An 18,465-nucleotide genomic window follows, 5' to 3' on the forward strand; every position below is an offset into this window, starting at 1 on the left:
AGTGAGCCTGAGCATTTTTTCCATTATAAAATGTATTTGTTCTTGAATTTTTCTGTAGAAACATTTAAAATATCTTTTCTCCAAATAGGTCCGTCGCAGAACTTCCAAAAGGGAAAGACGATGAGTGAGCATGTAGTTACCAGCCTTCCAGGTGAAAGCTTTGAAGAATGCTTTTAATATAAAGCTTGAGACTGAATGAAGCTGTTAGTGCACAAATGGGGTTGCTGAAGAAAAGACAAAACCTGTTTTACTGCCCCTGCATTTGCAGTCCCTAGGTCACAAGCTTTAGCCACACATGTTGATATCATTAACTGTGGATTTTTGTGAAGTGTACTGTGCGCTGGCTTTGTAGACATATGAACTAAAGAAGAAAACTGTAAATAGTTCTTTTTTTAATGTTTCTGACTTATAAAGTGCTTGTATAGCTTTTATCTGCGGCTTTAAACTGACAGTACCCCACTGTTTATTGGATCGATTGTTTTAAAAAAAGAACAGAGTTTGTTGAAAATTGATCTCAAGCAATATCTGTCAGTGTTCGTATTTGTACTCTTGTTGACATTTAACTGTGAAAAACAAGTCAGTTGAACAAATAGTGCCACTTTCTTTTGCCACTATTTGTTGAGGAGAAGAAGAAAAAAATGTCTTTGTTTCCTTCATGAATATAACCTGGTGTTTACCTTCAGGCACCTACTTACCATCAGAGGTGCCAAATTTCTTTTACAGTTGAACAATATTGGATAGAATAATACAAGAGATGCAAATTGGGAAAGAAGTTTTGTTTTACACCTCAGTATTGTTGCCAGACTTTTCTGGACTTGTAGTGGCATTGAAAATTCAAAAAGGATTTAAAATATTTTAATTTTAAAAGTGTGTTATTAAATAATGTACTGAATACCCGACCCATTTTATCTTCCCCTATCAGTTTTTATTAATCTACTGTATCAATAAAATTCTGTAACTGAGTTTTTAATAGTCTAGTATGTTAATGTGTATAGATATTTCCTTCTGAACATGATGTTCACAAAGAGCAAATTATTACTACATTATAATATGAAATCTGATATATAAACATTAGTGAAAATACAGTTCTTATTACAATGTAAAGTTAATCACAAAGAGAAATTTTATTGATGCAGTGTGTCTTTATAAAGCTGTTCTTGAGAGCCAAGTGTTTTGTATTTTATAGTGAAGTTGCATGTTTATGAAAAATGTGCTGAAAATGGGATGTAATGTTTTTTTTGAAACTCGTATCTAGCAGTAGTATATGGTAGGTTGCCTCATGAGAGATCCTTTTATTGAGAGTTTATTGTCCCTTTCTGTTTTGTTTTTGTTTGTTGAGCCAAATTTTTTTGGTATGAAGAGCTAAGTTTTGTTGAATAACCAGCTGTCAATTATTACAGTCAAGGTATTCAAGATTTGAATGAAGCTCCATTTTTATATTGTGCTACAATAGAGAGGTTGGTTTGTGTTGGGTTTTTTGTTGGTTGTTTTTTTTTAGTTATAATCTGCAAAAGAAACAAAATCATAGAGCAGTATCCTGTATGCAGTTTAACAGTTTACAAACTGTCTTTGAACCAAAATATATCAGTTACTATACTCTGCTTAGCAAGCACACATCATAATTTCAGGTGCTGTTCTCCCTCTGGTTCCCTACAGTTGACAACACATGAGAAATCAATTTCTAACCTAAGAAAATTTTATTTCATTGAATAATGGAGCATTTTCATACAATCTGTCAATAAATAAGTTATTGTTGCAAGGTTGCCTGTAAAGATAATAGGAAAGGACAATACTAAAACACAGATTCACCAATTTCCAAACAATAAGGTCACTAGTAAAGCAAGCAACCCTTAGAATTTTTTCATTATACATTTTTTTTGGTACCACTAGAAAAAAGTATTATAAACAGTTAGATTATGCTGCCTCATCTTAACTTTCCCCCTCTTCCAGTATTCAGCTTTTCAACATTTATACCTATAGATACGGGGGAAATACTGCCTAGAAAGTCAATTATGGTTGATGTGAATTGACTTTGAAATAGTTGGCACAACAGAACTGGCTTACTTACGCTTCAGCAGTGCAAATGCAAGTTGTTGAGGGTTTTTATGGTATAAAATGATTGAAAGCTAGCTTTATATTTTCCTCTTTGACAGAATTGCACTGAAAACATTTATGGAAGATGTACCTTTAAGTCAATTTTATACAAAAATATGAAAAATTAATGCTGAAACTGCTGCAGACTCTTGAGGCTTTATGTGCATAAACATGGTTAGGTTAAACTTCATGGAATATTGATGCACCATTACTGATCATGATGTTCATTGTAAATTTAAACTATAGTTTTGCAATTTAAATGTTGATTTCTTGGGTAATAATGTGTAATTCATTATTTCTTGAGAAATAGGCACAGCAGATATTTCATTCTTCTATTCAAACCTCTTCTGAGTTCATCCTCATCTCATATAAAGAAAATGAATATTTTATGTACTAACATTTTGAGATCTGCATACAGTAGCTACAGTAGATTATAATTATGTATAAAAGATAAATTGCTAACATTCAGTTAGCATGCTCTTCTGCAATGATAATGTTAAGTTTATAAAAATGTACTGTATTACATTAAATGATCAAATTGAACTCACTGTAACAAGTTGCAGCATGACATTTTTGTGAGATTACCGAAGTATCTTGTTGTACTTTGCAGCAAATAAAGCTTTTGTTACATTTCCTTTTCTTGCTGCAGTGCAACAGGAAACTTTCAGTGATCTGTAGTTCATGTGCAAAATCCAAACAGGGACTGTAATCTTGTTACTTACTTAAAAATAATTCACTGATTCCAGAAGCTGGTGGTTTTTTACTTGTCACCAACTGAGGTAATGAATATTTAGAGCTAGCTAACCTACTAATAGAAAGGAAACATGAAAGTGTTTGAAAGTTCTAATGTGACTATACCTGTTCCACCTCAGATAATTAGAATCCTGTATTAACTATACTTGACTCTGCCAATTGACTTTATTTTCTAGCAAAATTGAACCCTTTTTCAAATATTTTGACATTTGCTGTTTTGACATTTCAATCTCTGTGAACAAAAACATTAGTTTACAAAAAGATACTAATATTAAAGACATTTTCACCAAAAATGAATTGCTCAGTTTGTGAGTAACTTGCAAAAAACTTAAGACTTGAATGCTAAATACATTATTCTGGTATAGCATTTGTCATCTGATACTTTAGAAAAGGCACCACCAAACTTGAGAGGTGTGTGTGCATTTTTCTTGCTGCTTTTATTTGCCTGTATAGGTTTTGACAGATTGTCCAAGTCTGCTTTTGTGAATGCACATGGCAGGTTTTGAATCCTGCAAGTTTACTTGTCATTCATACTTATCCCTATCACTCTGTGGGGTTAATTCTTAAATCAATTCATCCTGTGCAAAATACAAGTACAAACCCAAGAACATTATTTGAATATTCTCACAGTTGTGCACACAGAGTATACAAGGATCTTAAAACAGGATACCAGCAATAAACAAAATTCTGAGTTTGTGGATGGAATAATTTTACCAGTTTACCTGTGTTTAAATATATATAGTGTAGAGATTGATACATCTTAACTTCATCCAAGTAGTTGCAGGACACATTTTACAAATACTTTTTTAAAGGGACACATTCAGGTATGCCACTGTTTGATCAAGGCCGCATGTCTACAAACACACATGACTAGGATGAGTTCCAGATGGCCATCCTGCTACTCTGATGGTTCTATAATGACTGAAATGATAGAATTCACTTGACCAAGACCAGCCATCCATCAGGAGGAGCAGAAGAATCTGAATGCATTCTTTTTTCCTGTTGTGCTCACAGATTGCCATTCCAGTTCTTGCATCTTTGTTGGATGTTGCCTTTACAAAAGTTGTTCACTAATTTAGGTGCAATATCCTAGCGCTGACTGAAGTGACTTCTATTCCACAGACCAGCAAGCTTCCTGACGTGTCAGTAGGTTTGCCCAAAATCCTTAGGATGCCCTCTTCATTGTGTACAGTACAGCTTCTGCTGTTTTGGTGATCATGCAAAAGTAAGAAGCTGAATGTTGGCAAGTGGCATAGAAATACAGAAAAAAACCTCCACCCAATTTGCTTTAAAGTTCTTCAAATTCTGCTGTCTAAAAGAGCCAGTCTCTTCACAGTGATCCCCAAGTGCCATTGTATTTGTGTGGGCAGGATAAACATGGTCGTGTACAGTAATGAAAAAGTTTCATGCCTGCATTTTTTTCAGTGCTTCACTAAAGTCATGGTGTGGTTTTTAGTAGCACTTTCATTTCTCTAATGAAGATGTATACTGTATGTTCTTTTGAACTAGCAGTACCATATCTATGTAAGAAGGAAGAAAGCCTCTAAATACAGATTTCTACTCCTGCAAATAAGTATTCCAGTACTCATGTAGTATGTTGGAATTATTTTAACATACAGGTGCTCTGAAGGATGGATAACATCTTACAAGGCATTGGATTTGGCTAGCTGTGTTTCCTGTGCTTCTATCCCTCATGTATGTAGACACAAAGGAATGCAGTATTTTGTAAATCAAAGCAGTATTACTGAACACTGTCCCTGCTTACTTGGAAGTAATTTTGTTATTTAAAAAAAAAAATGCATGTCACAAATTTGTTAGTGGTTCTGAACAGATTCAGTGAGCTGATGGCTTCAGATAATGTTCTGTAATACTGTTTCAGTCCTGTTGTTTTTCATTAATTTTCTATAGTTAGAAGACAATTGCACAAGTTATGGCATGCAGTGTAAGAAAACTTAAACTTAGTAGCAATATTAATAGTGGTAACTTCAGTTGGTGTTACAATATGAAAGATTGTGTTAGAATGAAACAATCTTACCCTGAAAAGCTTTTTCTTTGTTTGGAAGACAAGCTGATAATGTAAAACAGCTTTCTTCTTGATCACAGCACCTTGAAATAGTCTGGTTTGGAACAGCTGGGTTTTTGGTAGATATACCTTAAACTTTCAGGTTCCTGTGTTCCTTGTAGGATATTTCTATTCAGCAAAGTTAAATTCTTGTAAACTGAAGATATTTTCAAGAAGAGAAGAGTTTCTAATCCTTATTTAATAAAATGATAAGGTGTTCATTTTAAGCAGAGAAGTTTTTGGGGGTTGGCTTTTGTTGGGTATTTTTTATAGCCATACCTATAGATTCAGTAACATGTAACATGCTTGTGATGTGCATCACCATTTTTCTGGAGTCTTTGGTCTGCAATGCACTGAAAGGCAGTAGAAACTCCCTTTGCGTTTTCCCCAAAAGGCATTTACTCTTATCTGTCAATAACCATTTCAAAAGATGAAGGGAGAGAAAAAGTTACTGTTTTATTTATCTTCTGCTATAATCTGTATGGTTTAGGCGATGAAAAAACAACAGTGTGCTCAGGCATGTGGTTGGGTGAAAAGTGGGGTATTAGAGATGAGATATTGATTTGAAAGGTGCTGGAGAGATTGAGTAGAGTAGGTAATCAGCAGATAAATGACGTAGGAATGCAGTTTCTTGATACCAGATGCCCTGTGATAGGAGTGTTCTACTCAAGATGAAAGCCAAGATGGGGAAAACTAAGTTGGTGATGATGATGTTATCATTATTATTTATTTAAGAGAGGAGAACTGAGGATATATTGCTTTCTTTGATTTGGAGGAAAATGTGTAAGAACATGCATTGAATTGAGAATAATGCCCAGAGTGTTTGTGGAAAGATGGTGATGGCTACTGCTGAGGGCAAATGTCATTAGTAAGGAATTTGGAGTAGTTTGGCAGAGGAGGATTCTAACTTCCATAGATAGAAAGTAGGGCAGCATTCATTTATGTGCTACACTAAAACTGGGGCAAAAGAGGTCAAGGCATAAGCCATTGGGGAAAAAAGAGCTTTCAAAGCTGCCTAGTAGCAGCAGCCTGCACAGGTCCACATTGCAGTTAGCAGCATTTAACCATTGGAATGATGCTTCCTACAGTGCCTCTCATTAAATCTTTCAATGTGACCTCTTTTCTTAGCAGCATTTTGTGAAACTCTGATTATCTGGTCTTCTTTACTAATTTCTGTATACTTTCTTAGCAGCCTGGGATGATTCTCCCCTTCCTTCACATACAGATATTCTCTTCTACGGGACAGTGTGAGTCCTATGCCCAGTCATTGCTGCTTTTCAGCTCTTTCAGTGGGCCCCAGCCAGCCAGGTTTCTGAATCTTTCTCTTTGTGACATGGGCTCTTTGTTGAGAGGGTGCTTAGTCACTGAATGCCCTCCTCAGGGAGGCATTCACAGCAACAAGTCCGACAGTTCAGGAGTGTCTGGATGACACTCTTGGTCATTAAGTTTATTTTTAGGTAGTTCTGTGAGGAGCAGGGAGTTGGACCTGATGATCCTTATGGTTTCTTTCCAACTCGAGATAATCTGCATTTCTAAATGCCGCTGTCATGCTGCTTGTTTCACAGCCGTTGAGTGTAGAGCAAAAGCAGTCCTTGGACTGCAGGTGTATTGAAAAAGGTGTAGACAGGTTTGGTAGTTCACAAGAGAAATAATTGTTGAACTGCTGCTATGTTTTGATACCTCATTTTCCCAATATCTAGTGAGCCAAGCTCCTTCCAAGGTTATAGGTTATAGTACTTCTCTAAAATTATGTTGTCTTCCAATATCTGGTCTATATTATCCAGTGAAATGGCAAGTAAGGACTCCCCTGAAACATAAGTAGCCAACTCTGTGTTCCCAAATACACTTTGTTTTGTAAGTCAAAAGGAGGAATAATATGGAGAGATTTAGGCAGAAATTTCCATTCACTCTTTCTTGCTCCTGGTATTAGGGAAGAAACAAGTCTTTGGTAGGAATGTGAAAGAAAATGAAGACTATTGCAGTAGGGAAGATCAGGTTTTGCCAAACCATTTTTGGTAGTCATGGAAAGAACAGGAAAAGTTACTCATGAAATATATATCACTTCAGCGACATTTGATGATTATGTACTTGGCTGCTATGTACTTGGGTGTCACACTAAAACGTATGTAATGGGATATTGTGCTAATTCTCCATGGGATAGTGTTTAATCTCTGTAAGGATCTAAAAATTAATTTTGTTTTCGTCTTAAGATGTTCTGCTACTTTTATTGTTTATCTTTTTATCACTGTTATTTAATATCTGGTCAGCATCCATTGCCTGTTTTCAACTCCTGCATTTAAACAAAATATGGAAGTGAGAGATGGCCATGACACAGAATTGCTGTCATTTAGTGCTCTCATATTTACTTTTTATAAAATATTTGATGTAACGTGAGAACACTTTAAATCCATACTTAATTCATTAATATGTTCACTTGTGACTTTGTCCTCTTAGTTTCTGTGCTACTATTTGATATTGAATTTGGAACATTGTTTTATTTTGTGTTTTCTTTTTATGCAAGAAAAAGAAGTCCTTAGTACTGTAGCCATCCCTGCTTAGGACCCACCATCCTATTTAAATTCAAGACTGATGAGGACTTCTAAATAGTTTGTTGAAGTAGCTGGGTTGTCCCTTTTTGTTATAAAGGCAAAATATAGCCAAAGTGTTCCTCAGTTAAAATTTCTGGGGTGAATGACTGAGACAACTGGGAGGGCTTCTCGGGGTGGATCCTCTGTTTTCCATGTTCCCGTTAATGAAGTGTGATGTTCCTGATAGCCATTACCTCTGCTAGACATAGGGAGATGTCATACCTCACATCCTTTTCTGTAGTCTTTCAGCCACGTTTTTCCATTCCTCTGTTGTGTTAATTTCAAAAGGAGTGGGAGTTTAATCTCTGCCAGGAAATTACTTCAGATCTTTAAATCTTGTGAGCCTTTGGCTTTTATGTGTAATTTGTCTGTCATGGTCTTGATATCAAAAGACATTTCGGTGTTTTGTTGTTTTGGGTTTTAACCACATAAATTCAGACCTTTGGACATCTTAAGTTGTTCAGTTCCCCTGCAGGCATTCTGTGTAGGTGTACTGCTATTTCTAGGCAGTGACTGTGCAACAGGATAGTAGTCTGTGTCCGGGCCTTCTGGGAAATACTTTTAGGAGGTCAGTGCTCAGAGTGGGTTCTGCCAGGACTCAGGTGACTTCTGGAGCAGTGCTTGAAGATCTGCTGTATTCTGGTTATCCCCTGTGCACCTGTGTGCAGCCTCATCCATGCTCTTGCAAATCTGGATTTCACCACACAAATTCCATCATGAGAGATAATGGGGGTCATCTGGCCCACTGATGTGACACAGCGTGGTGGGTTTTTCTGAGAACCTTCTGTGCCTGACAGTAGCCAACTACTGCTAAACTACCAGCTGCACTACAGGTGGTGTAACATTTTCATGGAGTGCAGGCCAACTCACTTGAAGAAAGTGTAAGTTAGTGTACACACAGTGGGTGAACTTTGAGAGACATGAGCATTCTGTTTGGGTTTTCTGTCATTTGGTATCTACTGCTGATATGTTCCTGCAGCTGAGAGGTGCTGAAATGCTGAGTATGAGAGGAGTGAGAGTCCAGAACATGGCAATTTTGTGTATGGCAAGGGGAAATCTTCTGTCTCACATGCCAGAGAGAAATGCAACCATGTAGGAACCATTGTTATTAAAGTAACAGATGTGTGTATTTGCTTCCTTTCTGCCATTGCTGCTGTTAGTCTTCTGAAACATCTGATATTTTAATTTTCTACAGAGTAGAAACTGAAATGAAACAGTTTTGTCATGTGTACATTTGTAAGAGAGGTCAGGTTGGGAGTATGTGCTGAAAAATCCAGATGTTCCATGGTCTTGGCTTCTGTGCACAGCTGTGGCAATGTTTATTTATAAGAACTCCAGTGCCTGTTGAGTTGTGCCTCTTAATTTTTCCTCTCACACATTTACATTTTTAATGTGCTGAAAAAAGTTTGAAAACAAGGTTTCAAGACTTAAGCATAGTATATTGTTTTTTCTTATTTGAACCATGGTTCTTTTCTTCATATGGTGTAGACTGCTGTGGAAATAGTGACCATGAAGGGAAGAGCTACCAAACTAGGGAGAAGTTCAAGTCCTTGTGGGAGAATGGAGTTCACTGTTGCTGTACACAACAGACAGCATCTAAGTTCAATAAAACATTGACAGTAGCCATGGAAAATTCCCCAGAAGGAAAGCGTGATGTGCTAAAAAAGTAAAATATTTGGCACATACCCTGTTATTTATTTGAGATTTGTGTATCTTCTATACCTTTCAGTTTCTTTGATGTTTCTGCTGTGTTCCTGTCTGTTTTTATATTCTTCCTTTGTGTTAGTTGTGTCTAACACACAAATAGAAATAAGGAAAATCAAGTTTCTCTTAAGAAAAAGACTGACAAAAACTCCTAAAGGTCTGCCTGCTTTGTCATCGGCAGGTGCATTCTGCTCTTTTCTGTATGTTCACGGGCCCACAAGGCTCTGATGAACAGCGGTGATTAAAAACAGCCCCCGAGAATGAAGGTTCATCTCCCACCATCACTGGAACCATGTACCTGCTTGCACAGATCTGCTGTGGCCGAGAGCCAGAGCTCTGCAAGAGGAAAACTCATAAATGAAAAATGATGGAATGGAGTAAGGTAATAAATATACTTTTCAAACCCTATGAGAATATCACAGAAAAAAAGAAAAGGATATTCACATGGACATTTTAAGTAATGCAGTGAATTTGATATTGGTGGTGTTTGGGTGGCTTATTGAAAAAGTGTCTCTATAAGTAAAAAATCAAAAGTATTTCAGTCCTCTGCAAAGAGGAGTAACTTCATTGAACACTGCGTGGTCAGTCATGTGGTGACCAAGTCACTCAACGCTTTCTCTGCTGAAGGGAATCAGTATAAATTCACGTTACTGAAAGAAGACGGGTAATGGGTTTAGATTCTGGCAATGGGGTATCACTTAATTCTTTCAACTTAGTGAGCTTGTGTCCGACAGAGCCCTTTGGCCAGTCAGGATGCAGGGTTAGATGATTTCCTGCTGAGGTGGAGCAAGAGGTCAAGGGAGGAACACACAGAGATACAGAACAGGCATGGATCAAAATTATTTTGCCAGTCAGAGATTTAAATAGGCAATAGTGGATGGAGCTGGGAGATGAAGATGTGATTCCTGGGATGGGAAGAAGCTGCAAGCTACACTCCACCCTGGGCTGGTCCAGGAGGTAATCCATAAAGTGTCTCAATCCAGGCCATGTTTGAATTAGATGAGACAGGGAATGAGTATTCTGGCTGCTCATAGCAAAACATGGGAGTTTTTTTCTCTTACACCTGTAGATAGCCCAGTTTTTGGCTTAGGAGGTATCAGTCAACCAGAGGGGTAGAAACAGTGGTTGGATGAGTGGACTCAGCAGTGGTTCAAGGGTACTCTGCCTCAAGGCTGGTAACAACTGTCTGGGATCTGTCCTGGGATGTGCTGTGTTTAATGTCTTTGTCAGTGACCTGGAGGAGATGGCAGAGTGCTCGATTATGAAGTTCCAGATGACAGAACACGGAAGGGGCAGTCAGCATGTCGTCATACAGAGACACCTAGAATCCTTGGGGAAATGGGACCACCTTGTGAAGTTGAATAAACACCCATGGGAAATCCAGCCCCTGCACAGGGAGAACTCTTGGCTATGATACGACGCCGGGAACTGACTGGTTTGGGCAGCAGAGCTGTTGAAAATCAGCTGGGGGAGTTGGTTTTAATACATCACAGTGGGATGTATTAATAGGAGCGAAATGAGCAAGTGATTAGTAGGTGGTGATTATCGTCTCTACCCAGTATTTATTAGACCACATCTAGATTCTGTGCTCAGGTCTGGCACACTGAGAATCTGAAAAATTCCTGTGGGTTCAGTGGAGAGCCACCACGACAGTCAGGCCTGGAGCACAGGCTCTGTGTGGGAAGGCTGGCGGAGCTGGGCTTTCAGCATAGCTTCAGAAGAAGAGCAAAGAGCAGTCTGCTGATACTGGCAGGGACGGTACTGAGATGATGGGCCCAGGCTTTTCACCACACAGCAATGTGTGGTGGGAGGAAGAGAGACAGAGTCAGACACTGAACCTGGATATAAGGCTGGATGCAAGGAGAAGCTTATAAAGACAAACTGACCAGAATGGGATCAGTAAGGCATGGGATCAGCTTGCCCAAGGAGAAAATAGTCTCTCTTGTAGATTTTCAAGAACTAGCTGTGTAAAGCCCTGAGCAACTTGGCCTCACCTCATGCCTGACCCTACTTTGAACTAGATTTTCGCCTACAGACCTTCTGAGGTCCCTTTCAGCTTGAATTATTGCATGACCCCATTCCTGTAACAGCATAGCTTTTGAAGTGGGAATCATGAAATAGGACAAGTTTCCCTGGCTTGACAAATTTAGGTCACTCTATTATAGCATTCAATTTTTACTCCACCTGCCATTTAGCATCACTGCTGGTGAGTGTTAGCAGAGTTTAGAAGATAACAAATACAAAAATAGTAGATTGGTTATTCTTAATTTTTTAGATGTGGGTTCAAGGTAGTTTCTTATACATTTGTGACATACATATGCATACATTAATACATATATATATATATATATATATATATGTATAGCCATGCCTGCACACGCAGGCAGCTGGAAATCAGATTTTCACTTTTAGCTGATTTCTAGCTACCACTACCAGGAACATGCATTGTTCTGCTAATACAGTATTATTATTATTACAAGGCAGGTAGTATATTCATGGCCCTGTATGGCCATGGGCTTAATTCATGGTTCTCCTAATCCACTGAGTACTAAATCAAAATCTTAAGATACTGTGGTAGACTTTTGATCTGGGTAAGTAAGGAACTACTTCACAGTCAGGGTTGTTTGAAAAATTTTTAATTTTTTTGGTATGGTAAGATGAATATTTCTCAGTGAACGATTGTATGCACTGAAGACAGATTTGGGTTGCTGGAGACATATTTGCAGAATTGCACATCTGCTGGGGCAGCCAACAGGTGCAGCAGTTTGTGCAGCAGTTTCTGGACTATGCTTTGAAATCTTGTCGGTGTTCTGAAAGTTTCTCCTAGGATTGACAGAGGAGTCTCAGAGACATTTGAGGAGCATCAGTGTGCTGCTGCATGTGAGGATACTGCAACCCTGAATGAGTCTGGCCTGTTCCTGAAGACAGGGGGCTCTGAGCTACTGTTCAGCTGATTCATGGCTGAAGCAGACACGGGCCTTTTCAGCAGGTAGGGGGCAGCTCTTCAGAAGCACTGCCTGGCTGAGAACACAGCTTCCCATAGCAGCAGTCAGTGCAGGACAGGGGCAGCAGGGACCTCGCTGTGAGCAGCAGATACGTGCCCTGCCATTGTGAGGATGTGCCACAGAGCACAGACCCCAGCAGTGTTGGGTCAGTGGCCCCTTTGACATCAGCAGCCTCAGCCTGAGTGCAGCTCTGCAGGTCTGGGGCTGAGGAATGCTGGGGACCTCTTACCAGGGCTGAGGACATGGGCTTCTGTGCCTGGGAGGGTCCATGTTGCCAATTAGCAGAGCTGTAGGAGGATGAAAGTGGCTGTGCATTATCAGGGATGACAAGAAAGATCCACCAGATCTTCCCCAGGACCCTGCAGGTGCGAAAGCCTGAAAGCCCCAAAAGCTCCACTTGAGGTACAGGCAGAATCTGTTGGGTGGGAAAGCAGGACTCCCACTATGACAAAGGCTGGTGTCTTCCTGGGCCTAGAAGCATGGCTCCTGCTCCCCTTGCAGATCTGCTCCCTGGAAATGGATTCACTCCAGCAGCAAAACAGAAGCTGGAGACTCCTTCCAGTGCATGTCCGTGCCTCAGCTGGTAGCCCTGGGAGAAAGCAGGTAATGGCAGCAGTGGGAGACTATCTGCTCACCCAGTCTGGTATCTAGGGAGGCCTGCTGTGGTCTTGGATCATGCTTTTCCTTGTGGGCACCAACAATGTGCTGTGGGAGACTAGGAGTGATGGGAGGAAACAGTGACCCACCATCAAGTTGTCAGGTTGATTAGGTTGTCAAACAAAGGGAATCGGAATAAAAAGGGCTGAAATGGGCCAATTTTGAGAAAAGCAGAGCTTTATGGGGGAAACTGAAAAGAAGAGCTTTATGGGGCTGCCTCTTCTGGGAAACTGAAACACCTGCATGCCTCTCTGAAGTGCTGATACACTGACACACACGGCGTGAAGACCAAACAGGAGAAACTGAAGATCTGCGTGCCGTTGCAGGGCTGTGATCCAGTTTAGATCACAGGGATTTGGTGAGGTAGTGCATGTGACTGGAATGCCACCATGGGTGGATTAGAGGGAGGTTGGAACAGGAAGGTGAGGAGGGGGAGCTTCCCTGTACATGAGTGCAGTGGGGGTGCATCGAGCTCTCCGTGGGATGGAGGAGGAGCCAGCTGAGGCCTTATGGGTCAGGATTAGCAGGCAGGCCAACAGGGGTGACATTGTTGTGAATGTCTGATACAGACTGCCTTATCAAGAAGTGGATGACTTCAGACAACTGAAGCCTGGTCCCTGGGGGTACTTTAGCCTCTAGAGGTTCCTTTCTGCTTCAAACTGGTTTTGTATTACACTCTGCCTTCTAGGTAACTGCAATGAAAATACCAGCCATGGGAGCAAAGCCCTGAAGAATTACGTAAGGAGCTGAGTGTTATTGCTGCAGTTGAAGAAAGACACTTTAGATGATTTATCTCATTGCACAAAGACTATGGATATCTGTAGCTTGGCCATGCCTCATCTGCCACATTCTTCCTCTTTTAATGGAGATGGTAGTGTTTTGGCTACTGCAATGTGCCTGGCTGCTTATAGCAGAGAGAGCAGGTTGGACCTTGACTTTTCTGTCATAGAAAGACAAAATTTTAGCCTCTACATTTTGAACAGAAACACTACATTGCATTCTCTCCAATGGGCTCTTTTATCCCCCTAAACTGGACTGCTTAGGGTATCTTTTAGGATGTGGGAGATGCCAGTGTGTGTGATGTGAATAGCCAAAACCAGGTCAAGCAGAGGCGTTCATGACTGGACTGGAATTTGCTGGGGAGAGAGGCTGAGATCAAGGAATGGAAAAGTGTCCCTACTGGGGAGCTGTGCAGTACAAGAGAGACAGACTGCCTCCAGGAGTGGCCAGAAATGGGTGTCTAGGGGAGAATAAGAACAGGATAAAAATATACAGTAACTCCCCCAGACATCACTGTTGCTGTGAGCTATTTTCAGTCCAGAGGATTTCCTGAGCTAGTTGTGGTTTAACTGTTTAATAACTTTCAATGGATCTCTCTTCCAAGTCCAGCTTCCCTTTCAGCCCACAAAAGCTACGCATGCAGGGTGCTCCCTGGCAAGCAGCTACTGCATGAACTGCCCCTGATGATGTGTTTCTGAATCCAGTTCCTGCTGCTTTCATTTGACCATCCCTAGTTCTGGTGGCAGAGGATGTGCTGAATAGTCAGCCCTTGACCACACTCTTAATGATACTCAGACATTCATGATACTGCTTCAGTTACCTCTGGTTTGGGGTTTTTTTTGAAGACTATAAAGAAGCCATTCCATGTCTTTCAAAAATGACAGCAAGGGTAATCAAAGTTTTCCAGTTCTGCTGTTTCATTTTGACATGAGACTGGCACTACCCCATTTTAGTATAGTGATAATTCTTTATTTCTTCTTAAAATTCCTTCTGTGAGGTTTCCTTCTTTGGGCACTGAACTGCTGCTTTAAAGTGAAAGCATCTACCAAAATGTCAAAACCTTGCCCCTGATGGATAACAGTCGGTGGAGAGTGTATCTAGAAAACTCCCTAGCTATGGGAGAAATTTAATTCCTCCAGCAGGGATTGCAATCCTTTGCCTTATCCAAATAAAGCTTAAATGGCAGAAAACATGAGGTGCAGAGACAGTACTTCCTTAAACTTTTATTTCCTTTAAATACTTTTTGCTCTTTGCCTCGGACAGCTGAGCCCTCTTGCTTAGGATCACGAACACTGCACTGGCCCCAGTGTAACAGAAGTAGTAAGTGAGCCAATACTTCATTATCCAAACCCAGGATAGAATTTCTTCATCTGAAACTGTTCAGTTTCCCCTTACCATGTATTCTTGTTAACTTCCTCCAGCCTATTAAATACTCCCAAATTTCTCAGTTGCTCTATTACCTTGCTTGCATGCAAATTTTTACAAAATGTTGCATGTCAAAGTTTACTTAGGCCTTGAGAAGTGTCTGCCATGACAGCTGCATTTGCCACTTGACTATCAGCCTGGAATTTTTGTAGGTAACTGCTTCTTTCTATTTTTTTCTGCTATTAAAAAGTTACCAGTTTTGCAATCCAACCCTTTGCACATACCAAAATCAGTAAGACAGTTTTTTGTTTTCAGCAGGATGAGAAAACTGTCCAAGATCAATCTGTAATTAATTAGAACAGTGGTTTGGTTTTCATACCTAAGGAAAGGGTGTACATTTCTCAGTTGTATGACCAGTATTGTATTTGATTAACTTAGTAGCTGGTAATTAGTTAGCAGCACATAGAGAATGACCATAATACTCTGTTAGTCTGCTACTAAACAGTAAAAAAACTCCAACTGTGTAGGCTTGTAACACCTGAAGAGGAAAGATCTCACTGGTAGTGCCCCTCTGTTAGCAGGAGCTCCCAGTGCTTACAAATTGCTTGTTGCAAACAGATTTTTTCATGGTTGACGTCTTCAAAATTTATGGTCAGCCCTGCAACATTTGATTCTTTAATTTGTGTTTCACTTAGCCTGTGGTGCTGTCATCTGTTTACACTTCTTTGTCTCTCTGTTCCATGTTGTGTTGGCATTTAATGTGAATGAGCTTCATAGCCTTGATTTTATATTTTACTCAGTATGTATATATATATTTCTAATTTCTAAAGGTTCTTCAGAGACAGGCCTGATTGTATGAATGACTTAGGAGGCAGCTGAATGTGATCAGCAATGAAAAAGGTGCTAATGCTCCCACACACACATTTCATGTTGCTGTGAATAATGCCTGAATGTGTCCTGAATGTCCATGATTCTCTTGGGTAAGATGATGTCATCCTGGCTTTTTTCTTGCTTGTGCACATCAGACTTTGAGAGACTTGAAAAGTTCATGCTGTAATCAGTGGCAGAAAGACAGAGTCATAATGGCTCAAAATGTTTTGGTAGTTTCTCTAAGGTTGAATAATACCCTTACATTGGGATACCCTGTGGCTACGGTGAGAGGATCCCAGGAGCCAACTTGTGGTGGCCTGATCTGGGGAGCTGCACCCCAACCTGGGGTGTCCCACTCACAGCTGTAGTCCTGAGATGGCAGCAGAAGGTTGCTCCCAAGCAAGGGAGAGGTGCAAGAGGATGTGTCTGCCCCTTCCTCACCTGAACAAGAACCCCTTTGGGCTGGGCTCTGGACAGGTGTAGGCAGAGGTGCCAGGTGTCACACACTGCCTGAGCAGCTGGGAGTTCCCCATCTCCTCTGGAGGAAAGGAGCTCTGGGCTAGGCAAAAACCTCCTCCTGCAGCCTGGGTCTGGCCCGCAGACCCCAGTTGGTCTCTGCCGAGTTAACTCATCCACGCTATAACTGCACTGAAAATTATCTGCTTCTGCAAGATTTATATATTTTAATTAGCGTGGTTTGATGTGTGATGTGTGGGTATAAATGAGCACATTCTGGAAGTAGTTTCTGCTACTGTTTTTAACCTCTGTATCCATAAATCCAAGACGGTCAACATGTATTTGGTTTGATGCTGTTTCCAAAGTGGTGTTTTATATTCATGTTGATGCTTTACATGTATTGAATCGGTTTTTTAATCTAGGGAATTAATGTTATTGTTGTGAGCAACAAATAGCTGTTTGAAAAGGCTAAGGCTGAATTATAAGTGTGGCCAGTGGGCGTTAACAGGAACTGCTTTCTTTGTTATTTTAATCCAGTGGCATTGCTGATAAGGGGCTTTGAGTTAGGAGAAGAAAGCAGGTTCGGTGCCTCTGCTTTATAGGCAGGCATTCTCTCTGAACCATGCATTATGGATCATAATAAACAGTTTAAAAGCAGAATATGCAGACAAGAAGAAAATATCCCATCATCTGATAATAATTTGGATTGCAGTGCAGTCATTTAAAACTTGTATACTTTCAGGAAAGAATAGATGTAGGTGCTACAGAATCTATATGAAAAAAAGGAAATGCAGGGCCAGTTAGGGTATGCGCATAATGGCTTTAAATAGATAAACAGTGTGGCAATTAATTTGAATACTGCTCGGTAGAATAAGTGCCCAGGGAGGTGCAGAAGTAAGCTGAAGGGAGCAAAAATTCCTGTAAGAAGCTGATGAAAGAAGAAGGATTACTTAAAATACTTTAAATATTGACTTGTGCTCTGGGTAATTTCCATCTTACTTAGTGGAAGTTTCTTTCTATTCAGATTTTAGTCAAATCCATCCATGCACATTGTTATGCTGAAGAAAGATTATTTTCTCAATGTTTACAGTTTGCAAGATGATCAAACAGATGCTTTAAATTTGTTCTGATACTCTGTGTTTTTTCACAGTCTCTTTGTAAATTAAATAAACTTGAAAATGATCTGTCTAGAACAGTATCATTTCCCAGATGAGATAGCTGCTTGAGACGTGCCTGTCTTCTCTCTCTGAAAAGATAATCCTGATCTTCAGTAAATAGAAATGACTGTGGTTCACTGCTATTCCAGGACTTTTGCATCTCTCTCTGCTCTCCAAAATGAGCCCATGACTTCACTGCCTCATATCGTAGCTTCTAAAAGAGGTCCTTCATTATCCATTGTCCATGGACATTGTCCATGTCCTTTTCTGTTCCTTGTTCTGTTCCTGTTAGTCACCCTGACTGATCCAGTATAGATCCTGTCTTGCATGACAAGAGGGAGCTGGGAAAAAGCAGGGCAGCATGAAAGAGGTGATGTTCCCAGTGTGCCAGAAGTGATATTGCCGGCGTGCAGCTATTCAGAAGTGCAGACATTTCCTTTTAGCATCCCTCCAATTGTTTAAAGTCTCTTTTTCCTTGCTGGCAAAGCACCCACTGAAGCCCCCAAATGATAGCCATGTGGGATGTCTTCCAGAGCGCTGAACGTGTCACTGTTTGTCCTGTGTGTCACAGGCTGACACTGCTTTCTGAACTAGCTTGAGTTTGTTCAGACTGGCTGGTTTCAGTTCTTGGTAGCAGGCAGAGCAAGCAGCCCTGGTCTGCCTCTTATGCAGTGAATGCAGTCAACAAAGATCTTTTGATGTGCTCAGGGAAGCCTTGATAAAGAAGGAGCTCTAGAAATTGTATTTGTGCATGACAAAACAGCAGGGGGAAAAAAAACTTCTTTCTTTCATTCTTTCCCCCCTGCCCCCTTCTTGGGACAAGGCTTCAAATTCAGCCTCGGTTTGCTGTGCACATTGCTGGCATCATTTTAATGATATATGTCTGTTGCCTTTGTGAAGGACAAGAATCTACCCCTGGATCTACCTCAGCAAAGAGTTTGGCGAGGTGCTGGACTAATTCCTTTCCATATTTA

At 40.3% G+C, this 18,465-nt stretch overlaps 1 protein-coding gene across 3 annotated transcripts in view; it reads left to right on the top strand.

The window, feature by feature from the left end:
- PDS5B (PDS5 cohesin associated factor B) overlaps positions 1-3,144 on the top strand; it is a 101,327-nt gene extending 98,183 nt beyond the window's left edge. For all 3 annotated transcript variants that reach the window (XM_048295045.1, XM_048295044.1, XM_048295042.1), the window contains one exon: positions 89-3,144. In XM_048295045.1, the coding sequence (XP_048151002.1) occupies positions 89-124 (36 nt within the window). In that variant the 3' untranslated portion in view covers positions 125-3,144. The remainder of the gene's footprint in view (positions 1-88) is intronic.
- Positions 3,145-18,465: the final 15,321 nt, after the last annotated feature.

Source organism: Corvus hawaiiensis, chromosome 2, assembly GCF_020740725.1.
Source record: "Corvus hawaiiensis isolate bCorHaw1 chromosome 2, bCorHaw1.pri.cur, whole genome shotgun sequence".
NCBI classification, from domain to species: Eukaryota; Metazoa; Chordata; class Aves; order Passeriformes; family Corvidae; genus Corvus; species Corvus hawaiiensis.